The sequence below is a fragment of the Lindgomyces ingoldianus genome (genome assembly GCF_010093535.1).
Source record: "Lindgomyces ingoldianus strain ATCC 200398 unplaced genomic scaffold BDR25scaffold_9, whole genome shotgun sequence".
Lineage (NCBI taxonomy): Eukaryota > Fungi > Ascomycota > Dothideomycetes > Pleosporales > Lindgomycetaceae > Lindgomyces > Lindgomyces ingoldianus.
Genome location: NW_022985170.1, coordinates 930,235 through 949,258, shown reverse-complemented (window position 1 = coordinate 949,258; position 19,024 = coordinate 930,235). Strand labels below are relative to the sequence as shown.

Below are 19,024 nucleotides of genomic sequence, written 5' to 3'. Positions count from 1 at the left end.
TGCAACTGTGCAGCCCGCACAAATATGAAATTACGATGATTAAAAAGGGCTAAGTAAATGTAAAGGTATACAAACCCGAGCGCTCTGGGGGTATTCCGGGAAAGTGCAACCTCTACTGACCACGAACACCCCAAATTCACCTATAGGATATTGAACTTCACTCGCTTTCCACATCACTAGTGCGCCCTCGGCATTTTGGCTAGCAAACAAAAGGCTCGCAAACATCCTTCAATTACTCTTCTTGCGATCCTTGGAAAGGCTCAAACGTGCCACCTGCTCCGTTAAGCCTCCGCTGCCGCTTCTTCCCCGACCTTCCTGAGGGCTGGAGGGAGAATTTAGTTCTAGAGACCTCCTGAGTTCAATGTCACTGATTGTGCCTGTCGACGTCTGTGGGGGACTGGATGCTTGTCGTGCTTTGCTAAGTATTCCGCCCATGGACTCAAGAGAGTCGGGTTCACGAGCAAGGGACGATCTTCCTGGCGAAGCACCTAGGCCTCGGTGGACATCTAGTGGCGCAGGAGAATATGAGAGAAACTCGGCGATCTCCGCCTCACTTGTACCAGTGGAATCAGGAGTCTTTGGCGTGGTGGACGAAGTAGGCTTACTCCTTGGAGGCGGCAGCTGGAGAAACTTTTGGATGGCATTGCGGTCGTCCTGCTCGTCAGCGTCGTCATCCGAGGTGCCATCAAAATATGAGTCATCCCAGATTGTAGAATCTTTGCTCTTTGCCGAGTCTGCAGTGTGTAGCCTGCGGTGATGCTCATGACCTTTGAGCGGTAACAATTCATCGGCGACTTCCCTCATCTCACTCTGGGTACGTTCGAGAGGTGGCTGTGGATCTGTCTGCCCCTTTACTTGTTCTCCATTCTCTTGAACCGGTTGTTCGATACCCCTTGCGCGATCAATGGCAGGTTCAAGCTCGTCCCTCGTGGTAGCCGTGTATGTATCTGCGAAATGGGTATCGCATAGGTGCTTCACTACCGGCCATCCATAAGCGTTGGCAAACATGCGTCGTACGATAATGTTGTTGTGAGCATCTGGCTCAAGGCGCACCAGAACCTTTCTCCAAGAAAGGTCATGGTGATACGCACGGGCAATCTTTTCTTCCACCCGCATGCCTCCCTCCTCTCCACTTTGCTCGGTGGCTTGGGATGCTGTGCTGCTCTCGCTCGAGAATGACCGAACATAACGGACGGGGCGCTTAGCTGGCGGAGGGGGAATGTCCTCGGGGTGGTACACGCGGTCATGGAAAATGGTGCGTGCTCGAGTTGATGGATCAATTATCCAGTTGCTTGGAGGAACTGGAGGACTAAGGAGATCACCCGCAGACTCAAAAATTGTAGTTTTCGGCGGGGCAGAAAGACTGATCGGATCATTGAGGAGTGAGTCGCCACGGGTTGCAGGGGGCCTCTTTCTTGGCTGTTCGGAATTTTGGGTTGGAGCCGCTTCGGAAGTTGAAGTACCACTGCATTCTTCTTGTTCGATCTGGATAGTTTGACTCCTTCTGAACATCTTCTTGTCCCTGGACGTATGCTTGCCTGAGGGCCGAATATAGTTCCAAAGGGTTGAAAGGGTATTCGTCGATTGGCTCGAGTTGGAATTTGGGCTGAGAGGACGTCCACCAGGATTGTGTTTGCGTGCATCAAGAAATTGGTCGGAGCTGGGCTCTACAGCTGCCTGTGCCTCATCATCTTGGTTGATGACATCTGCTCCGGGCTGAGGAACCGCAGTGTCGTCTCCACTGAATGCTGGGGAATCAACACCGTCATTCTCGTTCTCCGAAAAGGTGACCTTAGATGGGTTCGGGGACGTGTTCTGGCCGGTTAGTTGACCAAAGCCCCAAGCGGCAACAGTACCTATCAAGCCGTTCTCCCGTCTAGCTTTGTCGACCTTGCCAAGTCCCCGCCAGTCAAGGAATAATAAGCAGCTGGTGCGTAATGGTACAATCCCATCATTCACTACATTGGAATACACTGTTCTATTCCGGAACATTCGGAGGACCACATGTGCAGGGCCTGTTGGCAGAATCCGCAGAAGAGGTTTCGCTCCGGGATCGTCTTGCCTGTGCTCCTTCTGGTTTTGGGCGCCAAGCCCACTGACCATTGCTGTCCAGCCACTTTTTGCCAGCGTCGGAGCTCTCCAGGTCAGACCTAGGTCCTGCCCCGTTCTTCCAACGAGCCCGAAGTCCAGAGCGAACTTAACATACATAGGATTCTCGTTGCTTAGACCGAGATACGGGGATGCCAGGGTAACAAAGTTGATAGGTTTTATGTTCTCAAAGAACCTGGGCGAATGTTTGTGGATATACGCAATAGCATAGGTCTGGACCAGACCGCCGAGAGAATGACCAATGAAACTTATACTTGTATACGTATATGCTCGCCTGGGCTCGTGGTGGTGGTGGTGCTCATGGATGGTACTTCCAGAATGAGCCGGGGTACCTTCATCTAGCCTGTCCTTGGTTGCCGCGAAGGTGTTTGAGAACTTCTGACTCACAGTCTTCTTAATCGGAAGAAAAGGCTGGTCAGGGTATGTCAGCTCAAGGACGTACTTGGCAAGTCGCTTTCCAAGATATTGGATCCCGCGCTCAGTGCGTATTACATTGCCCTCGAAGCCTCGAACGACAACTTCCTCATCATCATCGTCATCGTCCTCTGAGGGAATGCGATCTTGACCCCCTGATAGGGGAGCGGTAGAAGTATCAGTCAGGTCATCACCTGTAGCTTTTGACAGATTTCCGCCGCGCCGCCGCCTCGTCCTATCTTCTCGTGCTTGTTTTGCTGTGGCATCGATGCTCTCTTTCAGATACAACATATCCGCTCCAAGGTTACTGTGTAACCCATGTGTCAATATAACTAAATGAATCCTTTTCTGCTTTCGTTCCACCGAGGGTCTATCTTGATGGCTATCCCGCGATTTTCGTCGAGAAGTAGGATCACGTTCCCACTCCGGCAGCTCCGGCTTATTCCAAAGACTAGCAGTGTCATCCACTACTAGTTTGACAGCCTTTGAATATACGCCTTTCGGCTGCGCTTGATGATGAACAGTATGCGAGCGCTTTCCTTGCTGATGATCTTGGACCTGTCCCGGCGCTCCGTGAGTGTTTCCGGTGATGGCCGTGAATCCCAAGTCTAGTGATCTTTCGTCTCGAGCAACGAGTAGCTCATAGTTTACAGAAGCGGACTGTGAGAAGATGATTTGAGAGGCAATTTCGATTATCCACGTCGCGCTCTTGGGTTTGTCGCCTGATGTGTTGCTGAATTCCCGCTGGTCTCCAGCGTCTCTGATGTGCTCCGGAACTGTCAGCCTGGCGATCCAGGAGCCTCCAGCCTTTAGATTTGGTTCAAACTCCGGGACGCCATCTCTCTTCGGAGCCTCAACTTTTTTATTCGGATTGAAGGTAGAAGGGTATGCGGCGACATGTATCGTGTAGGGTCCGTGGAGGTATGCGGCTCGCAGCGGGATTGCAGAGGAGTTCTTGACTTTAACGTGTAGGAAGGCAGGTGGCGGTAGGATCCGGTCTTCCGATGGCGTATAAGTGAGTGTATATCTGGGTGCGTTAGTATGGACATGACATGAAATATCTCACGAGGCGTCATAGCCTGCTCACCGTACGACTTCGCCCACCTTCACGCTCCCCGTCTGGTGGAGCAAGAGCATTCTCCGCGCTCGCCGTTCCTCCACAAGCAGCTCCTTTCGCGAAGGCGTGAGCAGGAAATACGAAGGTTGGGGTTTGTGCGAGCCGTCGTCCGGGATTTGGGCGAGCGAATATGTTCGAGGTGTGAGAAGCATTCGTTCGGAGCTAGCGGGCTTCGGTAGTGGGTGGCAGTCCGCAGGGTCGGGCCTCGCTGTGGCGCATGATATCAAGGCTCATCCGATTATTTGTTTTGAGGTCGCGTAGGGATGCGGAAGGCGATTGCTATAAGAATGTCCATAGGCCGGTCATGCTGCGAAGTCGAGATGGAAATGCACAACCAGCGTCATCGCTCGCGTGGCTTCCCCTGCTCCCTGTCAAGGTGGCACAAGCCTCGTGAGACCTCAGCGCGGAGACTCCAGACTGATGAATGGTCACAGTCGACCCATTCGTGCGGGGATTGGCGTTTAATATAGATTCTCCTCGGACTCTAGTGAGAGACACGTAAAATAGACATTGCCTTCAGAGCGTATTCACTCGGGCGAAGGCTGCATCGCGGAAAGCGCCGCTGACATAACCTGCACGTGTGATGTCGGCCAACCCCCGACCCGGTCTCCGATCTCCGATTTCTAACCCAACACTCATGGTGGGGTGAAGTGGAGTCTCAAGATGGAGCACCGAAAAGCGCTTACCCAGAATCTAAAAAGATCCGCTGCAATCTTCATGTCCATCGGGGGTTCCTTACATGAAGTGAACTCGCCACCGTGGAAATGATTCCTCCATCTCCACCTCGTTTCTTCTAGCACCCTGCCCAGCCAGGATGACTTTCAGGCTACAAAACGGTGGAGCATGAATATTGCCTGCAACTGAGCGTTCTCTTCGTAGGAGTCGAGATCTTTTACCATTATACATCGAATTTTATTGTTTTGAGATGTCCATCAACATCATTTATGCGAATCCGAGATAGTCTTTGAGCAAGCTTTCCCATTCACCCTATTTCAGGCTGCTCAAGTCAATGATATCCCGCTCCCTCCAGAACTGGATGATCAGATGCTCTCACAGTGAGGCGAGTTTCAAGTTTTCGGCGGTATATTCTGGGACATACCGGAAGACCACAGGTGAGATCCGAGGGTTAGGGCATCTGAAGTTGTAGTGGTAGACGTACACCTTCTCCATCGGGTAATTTGATACGGTGAGCCATAAGCTGACCAGCCCGTACCCAGGCTTGGATCGATCGTTTGAAAGGATTCCGGATCTCTCAAGCATCCGTAAAGCCCCGTGTATACTTATTCTACGAAAGAGCCGAAAGCTGAGGCTTGATCTTGCTGAGTGGCAAAGATACCCGCTTCTCGGAAGACTCTTTGGAGCCACCTGGTCCAGAGACGCCCAAGAATTCCGAGTGGTAAACCAGGAGTCGTTCTGATATAGAGTAGGATATCTCCTCTTGCCCGAGAGCGGGACCTATCAGGTTGCGATAATGAGCAGTGGTTCTTCTGAGACATATCTGAGGTGAAAAACTGACCGAGCACCCATAGTTCTAGTATATCCATCATGTACGAAAAGCACGCCTGATCTGCTCATTATTGAAGAAGGCTGCGCGCGTCGTTTCTGCCTCGTTGCTTGTAGCGCTGAGCTGCAGCAGGGAAATCTTGCGAGAGACCTAATGGCCATTTTTAAGGTGAGAATAGCGTATCGCAAAGTGGCTTTAGCATGGTTTGGCGAATTCGGAAAGTGCAGTGAGCGGACTTAGCCGTCGTTCAGCCCTCAACAATGCCGTGAAGCATTCCGAGCGAATTTGACTTTCACCTTCGTATATCTAAGTTGACTTACGCTTTAGATCTTCGCAATTCCACTGCCCTATAATTATGGCTTCATTCCCCCGCAAACCTTATGTAATGCGACTCCGTTGAGGGAGGTCCGCGCTATCACCAACACTATCCGGCATAGAGACGGCATGAAAATCAAGTAATACTAGGAAGAGAGGGTGTTGAGACTAGAATTAGAGATCAACAAAATGCATCCGAATGAGATCTTACCTAGTATCATGTCTAATTACAAAATGAATGGCATAAGTTGGGAGATGAAAAGAGGGTTACACGATAAGAGAGCACGACAAAGTAAGGGGGTAGATCTACCAGTTTCCAATGCTGCTTCCGACTTCTAGCATCACTAGGTGATACAACTCCTCCGTTCGGTTGGTTTTTCTCGTGACCACGTTATTGGAGTGGATCTGGTATCCTAGGTCACGACGGGTAGTGACACCGGTCCTCCAAAATATCGAGCACATTCACGCTACGATCGGCTATGGAGTAGGTGCGTAAGCCCTCTATAGGGTTGCGAGCTTGCAATATGAAGTAAAGAGGTGTTGCAGCTGTGCAGCTACTGGGAAACCCTCTTTGGTAGCCGGTGGGATCATTCAGGGACCTGAGCGTATGCCTTTGTAAACCCAGGTTTCGAATAATATCTCTTGCATATCTCCGCTTGCCCATGCTTTGAAAGTTTATTTTCTTCTGTCGTTCTTCGACGCTAAGTAACAAATCGTTTCGGTCTAGGTTCAAGGTGTGTCACCGAGGTGATCAAGTATTCATTAGATGCATAGGGTCTTGGAGAAAATAGGTCGTCGACCGAGATAACTCATCCGGATATTTGAGGATGCGATCCGGAGGTGGGTGTGAGGAGGGTCGATGGGAGGCGGTCAAGAATTGCGAGTTCGCTACCGGCAATGGGGCTTAATCCGAATTAGTGCCTGCTATCAAGTTTCAACACCTCTCCTTGAGACAATTTCAACTTCGCCGTCCATCCATGCGGCAACGAGTAGCCTTCAGAACTCAGCAAGTTCTTAACATTCCACCCCTCTTTACCTCTACCATCGACTGATTATTTCGTGCATTGCAGAAAGTATTTGCCGTAATATTCACCAGGTAATCCCTCCACTGCCGCGGTCGGTAAGGCGGGAGCTGGGGAGTAATCCGGCAATGTCACCCGTCTGGGGTGGTAATCCATTGACCCAGGCCAAATGGCGGACCGGGTCGGTGATCAGACGCTGAACAATATCGGGGATCATGGTGGCTGAACGAACTGTTCACGGTCTGACACGAGACGAGAACGATGCAGGATTCTAGCCAGCCATGGAAACAATGGTTTGAACGCCGAGGGTGTTCTCCCCAGCGTTCACACGAGTGCTGAGACAGTTGACAAGAGAAGGGATCCAGGTCGGGGCACAGCAATAATAAGGTCCAGGATTGCCAGCAAGGCATTTGCTCCGGAAGTGAATGCTACGATTGGCGGGGTAAAGATTAATTCCTGCTGGGGTCGATCTCGGTAAAGCGGCTGAAACCCCAAAGCAACATTATCATGCGTCGAGGGAGAGCGGTCAAGCGCTCACAAGAGGAGAGTTTAGCCAGCGCTGTCCAATGCGAACTTGCGAATTTCGTAGAAGACAGGCTGCAGAGGGCCACCAAGGACCAAATGCGGGGAAGTGATCATGGGATGGAGCCACCTGTCGCGTCTTCACTTATACAAATTGTCGCTGTGAGAGACAAATTCACGGCGAAGAGAGATGCCGAGAGGGAGGTTGGCTTGAACAGGTTATGTCCTTCAGCCAAAAGCAGTCGACGTCTGGACGTTCTGCACCTCACATCACCTCACTACTGCCACAAACTCCTGACTCGCGCCCGTGCAAGCTAGCTAATGATCTTCCTCAACCTTCGACCACGAACGCCATCTTCAGCTAGCGGCCGTGCACTGTCCCTATAAACGCGATTTCGACCCCAGATGCGCAGCTTTTTGGGAGATCTCCTCGACCTAGATTGCTGCTGCGACTTCGAATACTCAAAACGGTATCACCAGTCTACATCGTCCGACCAACATTTCCATGACTAGCTGTTCTTGGATTTCAGCATTGTTGCCATCGATAGTCCACCTGTTTTAACATGGCGGTTCGCGGAACCGCAGCGGTTGTCGTTGCGTTTGTCCTTACTAGTCTTTCCACCATTGTGGTAGCACTGAGGTAACGGATCCCCGTCGAGCGACGTTTCGCGCTTAGTATACTGACGTCGCCTAGATTTTACAGTCGTTACTTCCTTGTCGGGAAAGTGGGTTCTCCAGATTGGGTTATGTTATCTGCTCTTGTGAGTGTTCACGCGACAGCATCGCGTCTTCTGGACTGACAGCTTGAAGCTTGCCACATGGTGCTGCACCGTTGTCAATTACTACCAAGTTGTCTATCTAGACTATAGCAGGGCTATGGAGGTAAGATTCTTCAGCTCTATGCTTGCTTGTAACGTGCTAATACATAGTCCAGAGCTTCGAAATATTATCAAGCATCGTCAGAGGCGGACTCCTCACCTTTTGGATTTACCGAATCAACTATATCGTCGACCTTTGCCTCGTTAAAGTCTCCATTCTCCTCTTCTACAACTACGTTGCTTCCTCGCACAAGAGCTTCCACCGAATCGTCCGCGGAATAATAACGATTGTAGTGATTGCCAGTTTCTCAATGATTATTGCAGGCGCTTTGACCTGCATTCCACCTTCAGACGCGTGGTCAACTAAGGTTTTCTTCGATGGATTTAGGGGCATTTATACCGCGCAATGCTACGACCCAACCATCCTCTGGTTCTTCAACGCGGGCTTCAACCTCGTCACCGATCTCGTCATATGGATCCTCCCCATTCCTTTCGTGCTCAATCTTCAAAGCATGCCCGTAAAACGCAGACTCGAGCTCATCGGCATCTTCTCAATCGGAATTGTCGCCATCATTGCCTCCGCGATTCGACTTTGGATATTGGTTCTTTGGGCATCGAATTTCATGGAGCAGGGCAAACACACGGGAGATTTCCTAATCTGGGGACAGGTCGAGCAACACGCAGGCATTATCTCAGCTTCAATACCCTTCCTACGACCTCTATATCGCAAGGCCATCCACGCCCGCCGAGGACGCAATCAGCCGAGCCCAAGCCCAGCAGCGAAACTGCTTCACCCAACGCCACCTATTCAGCCCCGCACACCCATCATACCCTCTCCATCACCCACTTTCGGTTCCAGTACTGCACCATTCAAAGCACCTGCTTCGCCTTTGTCGCCGATTTCGCCTGTTAGTCCGGAAATGCAAATCGGAGCAGCTCTTTGAGGTATTTAGGAGTTGAGACTCGCACGGATCTACAAACCCTGGAAGGAGCTGTCGACAGCCGCTTTTAAAGAGCTAGTTGAAGCTTTCTTAGATATATTAAGAGTTGTGATATCCAGTAGGGATCCTACAGACATAGAATTTGGCCGGAATAGCGCCGAGGCCCGAACTCTACCGGGGGGAAGGAGCTGGTCTGCGATCACCTACTCCAGCTGCATTTCCCGAAGTAGTGGAGGAGCCAGGATTCCGGAGACAAGAAATGCTAAAGGGTAGCGAGGTCCTTTGGTTCTCAAGCGGTAATGCACAGTAACTGTTCGGCCCCAACCTAACAACCAGGGAACCAAAGACCACGATATTTACCATTCACATACCACCCATGTCAGTGGAACTGGCGAAATGGACTCTATCTTGGAGCTCCCTCTGAAACCTTCCACGACGAGGAGGCTTGCTTCCCAGCGATTGATGCATTTACAGGAGAGATATGACATATACCACCAGGAGGCGTATATCGCAAACCTCTAGGCGATTTGGCGTTACGGATTCGACATTGGTCTTAGATTTTGGACTGAGTTGGAATATCGGGCATTAGATGCCCTCAAAAATTACAACAAGTAGGCATGATGAACGGCCAAAGTATATGCAAGTTAGCCTTCATAACAAATTGAGAATCATTTGTTCAATACCATTGCACCATTCTGCGGAGGCTTTCGAAAGGATTCTCCAGGTCCCAGCTCATTCACTCTTCTGGGAATTTGCCCTGTGGATCTCCCTATCCCTCCCGTATCCTGCCGCTGGTAAGAATTCTCCCCCCCCGATCACTTGCCCATTTTCCCATTTCCCACGATCCTCATCGCCCACACCACCGCCAAAGCTTGTGCACGGTTCAAGTAATCCCGAACAAGCGACATCCCAAACCCAGTTCTCGCCCTTATCCACCCTTGTCAACTCCTTCGAAGCACAATTATCTGTCTTAGGAGCAGATACCAGTCTAAAGTCTGTTCATTGGTTAAGGCAACCAACAATTATTATGGGCCGGATTTAGTGTATCTGTGGAAGGCCCTAAATTTTAAACATGTGATCGTACGTACTATCGGCATGTCCAAAGAACTTTCCAGTTTCGGAATTTTTTTTCGCCGAAATGTGTGAAAATGCAAGATACGAGTACGACCTCGCACAGCTAGCTAGCTACCGTTCAGAATTTTGCGCAATCGGCAAGATTTACGCTGCACGATGCAGCCTTTTCTCCTAGCCTCGCTTCCTGCTTCGGTGTCAGTTTCTACCTTTACTGCCCTCCACTATAGCACAAGGAAGAAATCCTTCATTACAGCTGGTCAGGGCAAGTACCACGCCACAAAGCGCACCACAAGACACCTGCACATCTCGTTACCAACATTTTTTGCAGGATGCGCGAAAGCCTGGACACTTTATAGATCCGTTTGGAGCGCGTCTATTGATAGCACACACTTAGAAAACATAGGCACACACTCTCACACTCATCTCCACATGCCCAGTGACCAATACCCACGCATTCTAGTATTCCCCCTGAGCAAGGTGTAAGGTTACTACCCGTAAATGAGCTTTCCTCCGAAAGCCTATTGACCCTTTAACACGTCTCGCCCCAAAAGTGATCCTCGTAACATATGCATGCACGCCTCGGCAACGCCTTGCAGGATTCCACACGGGAACTTCCATACTAGTGTCCAACCCGTATCAAACTGTGTCATCATGTCTCCGTATCGATAGAAGCTTCGGAACATGATCAGCAGAGCTTGTCAGCACGCTACTTATACGAGCGGAGTGGAGGGATGTAGGCCGAACCCAGCCGTCGGTCTGACAATCGTGTACAGAGTACTGTATCCTTCTTTGCATGTGCGCTGCTCTGGTTGTCAATGCCACCACAATGTCTTCCCCAAGGAGAGTTTAAACATCATCATGATTGAATACGAATAAGTTGTAATAGTATCATAATCACCAAGAGTGGAGACATTCGTTTTCGCTGCGATAAAGCCTCCACCATAAACAAGACATTAACAATCAAGGTCAGCAGCACATGCAGCATACGCGCATAAAAAAGAACCATTTCACATAATATCCTACAGTATATGGATGGCATGGATCGCGAGCTACTCGAGTTTAGAGCAGTCAGAAAAGCCGTCCACCAGTTCCACTTCCACTTTCGCTCGTACAGTCCAGTCCAGCCATCCCACCACGCCAACCAGGAATGCTATTCTACAGAAAAGGTGTAGCTAGGAAGGGAAGAAAGCAAAGTAAAGCAGGAAGAGGAAGAGAAAAGTCTTTCATGCCGGCCATCCATCCATCCATCCATCCATCAATAAGATAAGGAGGAGAAGAAGAGTTAGACGGAGAAGAACAAAACACCCCTATCATTCCATGACGCCATGCTTTTTGTTCACGCAGACACAGACACAGAAACACAAAGTCCCAAATCCCATCCGTCCTTTCATCTGGCCATTTGCAAGCATGCACATCCATGGTCATGTACCTAGGCTCCGTTGACTGCTTACGCAAGAATCATCCGAAATGATAAGTGGTCAACCACAACTAGCTAGGTCAAAGGGCAAGCACAGGCCGAACGCCCGATAAAGAATCTGAAGTATTAATTTGAAAGGAAGCTCTATGCCATGCAGTAAAGTGCTAGAGAGAAAATCCCCATAACCCCACGCAAATGCATTGGAGAAGAGCAGACATTAGTTCGGGAAATAGTTAGCTGCGCCGCTCACGCGCACCAACAATATGGTTCGGAGGTTTCGATGTTGGTATTGCGCTTGTAATTAGGTGGCGCGCAAGTTTGCCTAGACAAGTGGGCGAGGGCTCTGACGGACATGAGCAAAAAGAGCGTTGAACAATCGCTCGACCTGGAAGGACATCATTAGCGTGAGAGTAAAGTGAGCATTGCAATATATCCGCTTACCTCTGGGGCAGCCTTAACAAATGGCAAGTCCCAGAACGCGTACATGCGGTTCTGGAGAACCTCTAGAAGTGTGATGATCAATCCCCAGGGATGAGGGCGGTGGACCAGCAGTCGCTCCAAAAGAACCCTCGTGATGGTCTGTTGAACGTCTAGGACTTGCGGGTCGTTATTTGGAGGGCCAAATAGGTGAAGAAGCGCATATGTGAAGTAGTGAGTATGAGCGTTAGGCCAGCGAAGCTGGTTAGCAATTGCGCTAATGAAATGATATTTGGCCTCAGGTCCAAGTTCTTTAGCTAGTTGCTCCAACAGTCTCGCGGCAGACGATTCAGGTTTGAAGCCTCGCTCCTTCGAGCCCTGTGACGCCAGAGTCGTGGAGGCAACATAAAGGATGATTGCGTGGATCAAGGCAGGATTGGCTGTAGTGGCTACTAATTCAAACCCGGCAGGCTTCGGCTCTCCATAGTACGTGGCATTGCAGACTTTCTCCACATCCTCTGTACTTGGCTCTGAAGCTCGCAGTAAGTCGTCGAGCGTGTCCTTGATGCCCGCATGACTAAGAATCTGGTCAATGTCGGCGCGAACGTTGGGGCTCTGACGAATATCTTCGAGGCGGTCAACTTTCAGACCAGTAGTGAAAGGGTCCGGCATCTCCATGATGTCAGTTGGGTATGCGCTAACAATGAGATTGCGCAGTTGTGTGCAGTGCATTGGAAGTGCGTTGCAGAATCGGAAGTGATTCTCTCCAAGGAACTCCGGGTAATCATGGTGGATAACTAGCAGAACTCGAAGCACCCCACGATAGAAGTTTTGAGCCATGAGACTCTCACTCGCCGGCTTGATCAATTGGCCAGTATATGTGAGCAGGGTCTCCATCAGTTGTGCGTAGCTGTCCCATCGCTTGTCTTTGGTATCGTTTTCTGAAGGGAAATCATCCAGCAGGGCGGGGATGAAGATTCGATGTGCAATCAAGGCCAACCAAGAGAAAGAAAACTGTGGGAAGTTTTGGGGTTGTAACACCAGAAAGGCCTTGGCGACAACCAGGAAAATATCGGCTTTGAAGCCAGCAAAGGCATTATCTTTTGCTGATTCATTGAGCTCGAACAGAATTGCCGAAAGTAATCGGAAGAAGACCTTTTGGGGGAAACGCTCGCCACGTGTTTGTTGGTGATTGCAGAGGACAAAGATCACCACATAGAGCATGCTGTCAAGATATTTCGCCTTGCTTTCCTTGACCGCTCCGTCTTCTTCCCCTTGGTAAACAACAAGAGAGACAATCAGCTTTCCAAGAGCGTCTACGTTGATGGTTGCGGTATCTGGGTTTCCTGTGCCGAACGGAAGCAATTCTTCGCGCTCGTAGGATGCAACAGAGGCGTCGATACAAGTTCGAATGAATTCGATGGAGTCTTCTTGGGTCTTCAGGACTTTCATCTGATGTAATTGGTAGATGAAGGCAGCGATGGACTTCTTTGGCGTATCTGGAAGTTGGAGATGAACCCATTCATCAAATATGTATTCCAATTGGTCTTTCTTTCCGGTTGCCGGCGGGGTCACAGTTTGCTCTGTAGGGAGAATTTGCAGCTTCGATATCAGCTGTCTCCCAATTTCAAAGGTAGGATCTTCAGCTAGCCAGCTGGTGAGAGCATCGATAGACAACGCAAAGTCGGCACGTAGGGCACTTGGATACTCGTTAAGGAGAATATCATCCATAATATTGGAGAGCATCTCCACTGCAGCAAGCCGTCGTTGCTGGATGGCTTTGGCAATGGTGGTATTGAGTCGATGCATGTCCATGAGGCCAACATCCATCAAACAAATCATAACGGTAGCGTTGAAGAGGCGGTCGTCGTCGTGAATCTGTGCCAGCCACATGAGAACCTGTCTGGAGGTCTGAACGGAAAGCTGGCACAGTGTTGATAGGAGATGAGTTAAGACCTCAACTTCCAAGCGGTTGAGCTGTTCTGAAAAGAGATAGTTCGTGACGGTCCCAGCAATTCGAAAAGCCAGGTGGTCTTTGTTCACTCCGGCATATTCGATAGTTGAGATGAGCTGTTCAAAGATAGGATGGATTGGGCTGCCTTGTCGAAGCTCACCAAGGCGTTCCTCTGGTGCTTCTTTGGCAGTCCGCGTCAACTCCACAAAGAGTTCTTCGACATTACGCTGCCCGCGCTCTGGACCGGAAGGCTCCATAAATCCGTTAAGCTGAGCAGTTGGGGGAACATGGGCGGACGGAAGGCTTTGAAGACGTGGCGGCTGTGTGACTTGTCGTGGCTCAGCTGGAGCCGTGGCTGGGGTTGGGAGGTTGGGAACCGCCGCAAATTGATCCTGCAAGACGTCAGGAACCTGTCGTCCACTATCCTGCGACGCGTTGTTTCCGTGGGGGAGACCTCTGGACTGCCTTCCAAACTCTTCATAGATTGCTAGCTGCTCTCGGTTCAGGCCGCCATTGGTCTGTTTGTAAGGCTCAGGGATGTAGAATGCCCAAGGACTAATACTGCCATCCTTGTAGGGTTCGTTTGGTCGGGTGTTCCGGAAAATCCGTCGCATCCTCACTGCCTCCTCTATCTGCATATCGATCTCGGCCATTGATGACATCTCAGCCGCGTGCTCCACGGTGCCACAAACAAGATCTAGATTGTCGTTGACAAACATGAGCACGTGGCCCTCGGGTAGGGCTTGCTCAGGGAGATCCCGCGCCATGACTCGGATATTATTCATGATGCTCATGCGCAACGGCTCTTTACAGGTGACAAGGGCTAAAGCTCCAGACAATGACTTCACAACTGTATGAGCGGCCTTACGTAGCTTCTCCTCATCTCCTTCCATGGCAAAATCCTTACTGACGAGCTGCGATGTCGAAATAGCCGCAATAGTAACCGACCGCTCCACCACCGGGGCGATGATCTCTTGTATGGCTTGGTTAACAGCCGTGAGAAAGATCTTCTTCAGGGTTGTTGGCGGAACTACACTGTTTCCGGACGGCGGATAGATAAGCTGGTTGGAGAAATCGGGGAGGCCTGAGGTAATCGCAGCAGACGAGAAGCGTTCGCTTGGACCACGAGCTCGATTGAGACTCATGAGAGATAAATTATTGAAGGCCTCTAGCTCGTCGGGAACTATAGGTCCGAGATATTCTTCGTTAACTTGGGGCCTTGCTCGAATGCTGTCAGATGGCTCAATGTCTTTGTGGTCGAGATTAAGCCCTTTGCAGAGGACCTCAATCTCGAATTTTTGATTGAGTTTCAAATCAGCGTAGTGGTAGAGTTCCATAAGAACATGGATGATTTCCATCAACCATGGGTTTGGCGGCTTGAAGACGTCTGACTCAGCTGCCATCACAAGAACCTTGCAAGTGAAGGGAATGACAAGCAAAAGGCGGTCTGTGTCGTAGCCTTCGATCAGAAGGTCTTTGAATGATATGTTGCGGAATTTGATTGGTTTGTTGCGAGCGATCGTGAGCGATCCGAGCCAACCACCGAGAGCTTTCAGATGCGTTCGCTCGGTAGATCCTAGCGCCGCATCACTGTTCAGCATCTTTATGACCGCAACATAGGTCTCCCTAAGGACTTCCTCCCAAAGCATCTTGTCGTTGAAGAGATCTAACATGGTAAGATACAGTTTTTGGAAATTCGGCTGCACCTTCGCTCGCTCCTCGACCAGATAGCTAGCGAACCATTGATGATGTTTCTCCTCCACAGACTCCGTTAGGATGTGGATTTTATCATTGAGGTTGCGTTCTGACACGTTGTTGAGAACGAACAAGACCTTGTCTTGAACTTCTTCATCGGGCGGTTCATAGGAATCCTCCCTCAGAGGTGGGCCTACGTGAAGGCAAGTGAACTTAGGTACGATGGACTCTGGCGGAACCAAGTCGTCCATATTGGTCCCATTTGTCATATCAATGCCGTTCTGAGTATCTCCGTTAATTTCGCTCTCCTGTTGTTGGACCACTTCTTCAGCTTTAGTGTAGATCTCGGTTCCTTGGAGGCCAGGTACAATGAGAAGTTGATCGCAGTAGTTGGGCCACTCAGAGAGTCGGTTTGAGAAGTGAAGGAGAGCTTGAAGTCCGAATTTGTACATGGAATCCTCAGGTCGGTATTCTTGTACAGCCTCGAGAACCATTGCCAGGCCCACTTGGAGAGCAATCCGAGATAGGAGGTTGTAGCTGATGATGCCGCCGAAGAGAACAGCCGTGGTGGCCAAAGCTTCCAAGGGATACTCCCCAAAGCAGTTGTACTCATCAAAGAGACCATGGATCATGCAAGCGAAAAGGTCTTGATCAGCAGGATCTTGCGATTCCTTGTATTTCTTCAAGATCGTGATGATGTCACGGACATCGCTTTCACCGCTGTACATATTTTTGAAGTGCTCCTGCATCTTTTTATCGGCATCTTCCGGAAGAGCGTTTCCATTTTCGCCGTTCGAATCTATGATCTCGTCCACGCCTTCACCATAGTTGATCAGACGCGGGAAAGCTTGTATGCATTTTCTCTGCAAGGGAAGAAGCTCTGATTCAGGAAGTCCACATTCGGCGAGAAACCACAGCATGGGATGAACAGTTTTGACTGCGAGCGGTAGGATTAGGGGATGATGATCATCGCGCAAGCTCTCCATCTCCTCTGTAGCTCTCTGGCCGAGGAAGGCGGTTAAAACTCTGCGGAAGAAGGCGCCATTTTGTTCAAAGGTCTGCTGTAACCATGGCTCGATTTCAAAGAGACCTCGAGCGTGCGCCTGGGCGGCAAGATCCAGACTGAATTCGGCGTTGGCCCGAATCAAAGCTTCAAGCCAGCCATTGGCTTGGGCATGATCCATGATGAGAGTTAAGGACCTTGAGTCGTTGCTGTATGCGTCGATGAATCGATCGACCAGCCATTGGTTATCTTGTTGCCAAAGCCCATAAAGAACGAAGTTGTACGGCACCAAGTGCTTCGAAAAAAATGGATCAAACAGCTGTTTCAAGGCTTGCTCTTGTAGGGCACCCCATGGTTTTGGGACTCCGGCCGCAGCGACAAGAAACTCGGCGGTATGCGAGTTGATGATAGCGTCCGGAATACCGAGCATCTGGGCCTGCTGATAAGCCTCTGAAGATCTGAAGATCATGCTAAACAGTGCGGTTGTGGCATCTAGGGAGACATAGGGGTGCTTTACTGCCTGCTCTGCAAACGTCTTAACTTCAGTAGGAGCTCCCTCAAACATCTTCGTGGTATAGGACACCCTTAGCCGTGGTATTTGGGATGCATCGAGTTCCTCTGGAGTACAAGAGAGTAAGGCCGTGACAAAGTATAGCTGGGTCAACTCGTTCGTCCATTCACCACCCCACAGTAGCTGGAGATCGAACGTTTCCGTTTCGTTCGCGATAGGGAGCAATGCGTCGACTAGGGTGAGCAACTGAGGCTTCGTAATTCGGACGTTTTCTCGATCAAACGCATGAACAACATCCTGCCAGTCCAATCGCTGGCCTGCCCGATGCTCCCGTAGTGCCGCTACAAAATTCTTCGCATTGTATGCTTGACCGCCCTGAGAGATAGCCATGTAGAGAAGAACATTGGCAACTTGCTGGTAGCTGATGTCGCGCATCTCTGCGGATGCAAGCATTTCTTTGCACGAATCCACGGTCACTGTGGCTCGCGGACCAGCGCGTTGTACTAGCTTCACCAAAGGATTTTGCGACGCATTCGTCAGTTCGACCAGCATGAGCAATGACAGGATCTCGACCGGGGGGCTAGCTTGATATGCCTGGAACCGGTGGTGCACGACGTATGACAACGAAGACTTCTTATCCTCATTCCAATCCCGGGGTGGGTCTTGAAGGAGCCGTTCGAGGAGAAAAGCTAGGAAGTCAGTGCTAAGCTCGTCAGAAGCGATGGCCACCATGAGCTCTTCGTCAAGGCTCGAGAGGATTGCGTCGGCTAGTACGGTCAGAACAGTCACCATAAGCGGGTTGGGAAGAGTCCTTACCTTTTGTCCTGAGGTCCGCCTTGTTAGCTGACCTGAATGCGAGAGCTAGCGTGGCCTTCTCAATGGGGTCCAGCTGGAAATGCGACATGAAGGCGGAGAGGTCAAAGTCGCGAAACAGGTCGCCCTCGGGCGAATCAATCGACTCTGCAATCCTTGCAGCTTGCTCGGGATCCTTCTTGATCTTCTGCATCTCGGTCACCAGTAGCTGGTAGCTGCCGTTTGGCTCCGCTGTTCTCCCCGTAGTGGGAAATATCTGCCCGGCATTGTTCTGTAGCAGACGCCGGAAGTACTTCGCAAAGACCTCCATACCGTTCGAATCGATCAGCTACCGAGACAGTCAGTATTTAGTAACAACGACGAGGCAGAGTCAATGGCTAACCTTGCGAATCTGCTCAGCCTGTGTGTCCCACTTAGCTCGATCCTTTTCGTCCTTCACAGTCCCAAACTGGCTGAGCAGTAGGAAGACTTGTGCAATGACAATCCGGGCCAGACTCTGGCCCGCCGCGCTAGTAGCAGGGTTTGCAGACGTATTTGGCGATCCGACGGTACTCGAGGTTGAGAGTGAAGGCGAGCCGCGGGCAAGCTTGGGGGCCCCTCCGCCGCTGCTCGAGGTACCACCACCACTCTGCGATGCGGTAGGCAAGGCGGCAGCGGAGGACGCCAGTTGCGAGACGGGTTGCGGCGCTATGGTCCTAGTCCGGGAGGACAGCAGCTGGCTGACCGGGAGCTGCTGTCCGGTGTGGGAGGGGGAGAAGAGTGAGCTTGTCGACGAGGCCGCCGACGACTTGCGGCTCCCGACGTGTCGAGCAGAAGAGGGGGGTAGCGATGGGAAGTTAGAGGCAGCGGGAGAAAAGCCAGGGCGCGAACTGCTAGGGGAGGGAGTGTTGCGTTGTTCTTGCGCGAATGCGGTTGATATGGGAGTTAGCCGTGCGGTCTGGTGCTGTCTTGCGGAGCCCCAAGGATGTTGCTGGCTCATCTAGAAGGCGTTTCCATGAGCAGCGCGGAGGCGGCCGGGAGAAGGGGATTGAGAAGGGAGATGGGGGCAGTGGTTTGGACGATGGGCTTTTGGGGGGAAGATGCAGAGCCAGAGGTCGCACCTGCGGCTCGCCAGAAGGGCCGGGCTTGGCGCGAGGGACAGTTGGCAGCGCGTTCGGCAGCACTTTCACGGGCACAGATAGGGGCCACTTAGTGGCAGCGCCAACTCGATTGCAATGAGTAGCAGCATTCAGCAGGTAGAGAACAGTTATGAAATTTAATTCCAGATGGCGACGCTGCGCTGGTTGAGCTGCATGTCGTCGTGGTGGAATGCAGGTCCAGAGAGGCAGAGGCGCGCCCGCTCCCTACCCTTTGCACTACTGCTCCATATCACTCAGCC

General features: G+C 50.9%; 3 protein-coding genes across 3 annotated transcripts; 1 reads left to right on the top strand and 2 right to left on the bottom strand.

Moving 5' to 3' along the window:
- Positions 1-228: 228 nt before the first annotated feature.
- BDR25DRAFT_323924 (DUF676-domain-containing protein) lies at positions 229-3,792 on the bottom strand (the record flags this gene model as incomplete). Its single annotated transcript, XM_033692130.1, has 2 exons — positions 229-3,550; positions 3,611-3,792. 2 exons carry the CDS (start codon positions 3,790-3,792, stop codon positions 229-231), a joined length of 3,504 nt encoding a protein of 1,167 aa, XP_033550200.1.
- Positions 3,793-7,566: 3,774 nt separating this feature from the next.
- On the top strand, positions 7,567-8,765 carry BDR25DRAFT_323909 (uncharacterized protein; the record flags this gene model as incomplete). Its single annotated transcript, XM_033692127.1, has 4 exons — positions 7,567-7,643; positions 7,698-7,764; positions 7,814-7,885; positions 7,938-8,765. The coding sequence occupies 4 exons, from the start codon at positions 7,567-7,569 to the stop codon at positions 8,763-8,765; spliced, it is 1,044 nt and encodes a 347-aa protein (XP_033550199.1).
- Positions 8,766-11,418: 2,653 nt separating this feature from the next.
- Positions 11,419-18,710, bottom strand: BDR25DRAFT_131304 (Not1-domain-containing protein). Its single transcript, XM_033683848.1, has 4 exons — positions 18,029-18,710; positions 17,650-17,974; positions 11,695-17,600; positions 11,419-11,638 (listed from the first exon to the last, which is right to left on the bottom strand). Exons 1-4 carry the CDS (start codon positions 18,623-18,625, stop codon positions 11,576-11,578), a joined length of 6,891 nt encoding a protein of 2,296 aa, XP_033550198.1. The 5' UTR covers positions 18,626-18,710; the 3' UTR covers positions 11,419-11,575.
- Between the last annotated feature and the right edge of the window lie 314 nt (positions 18,711-19,024).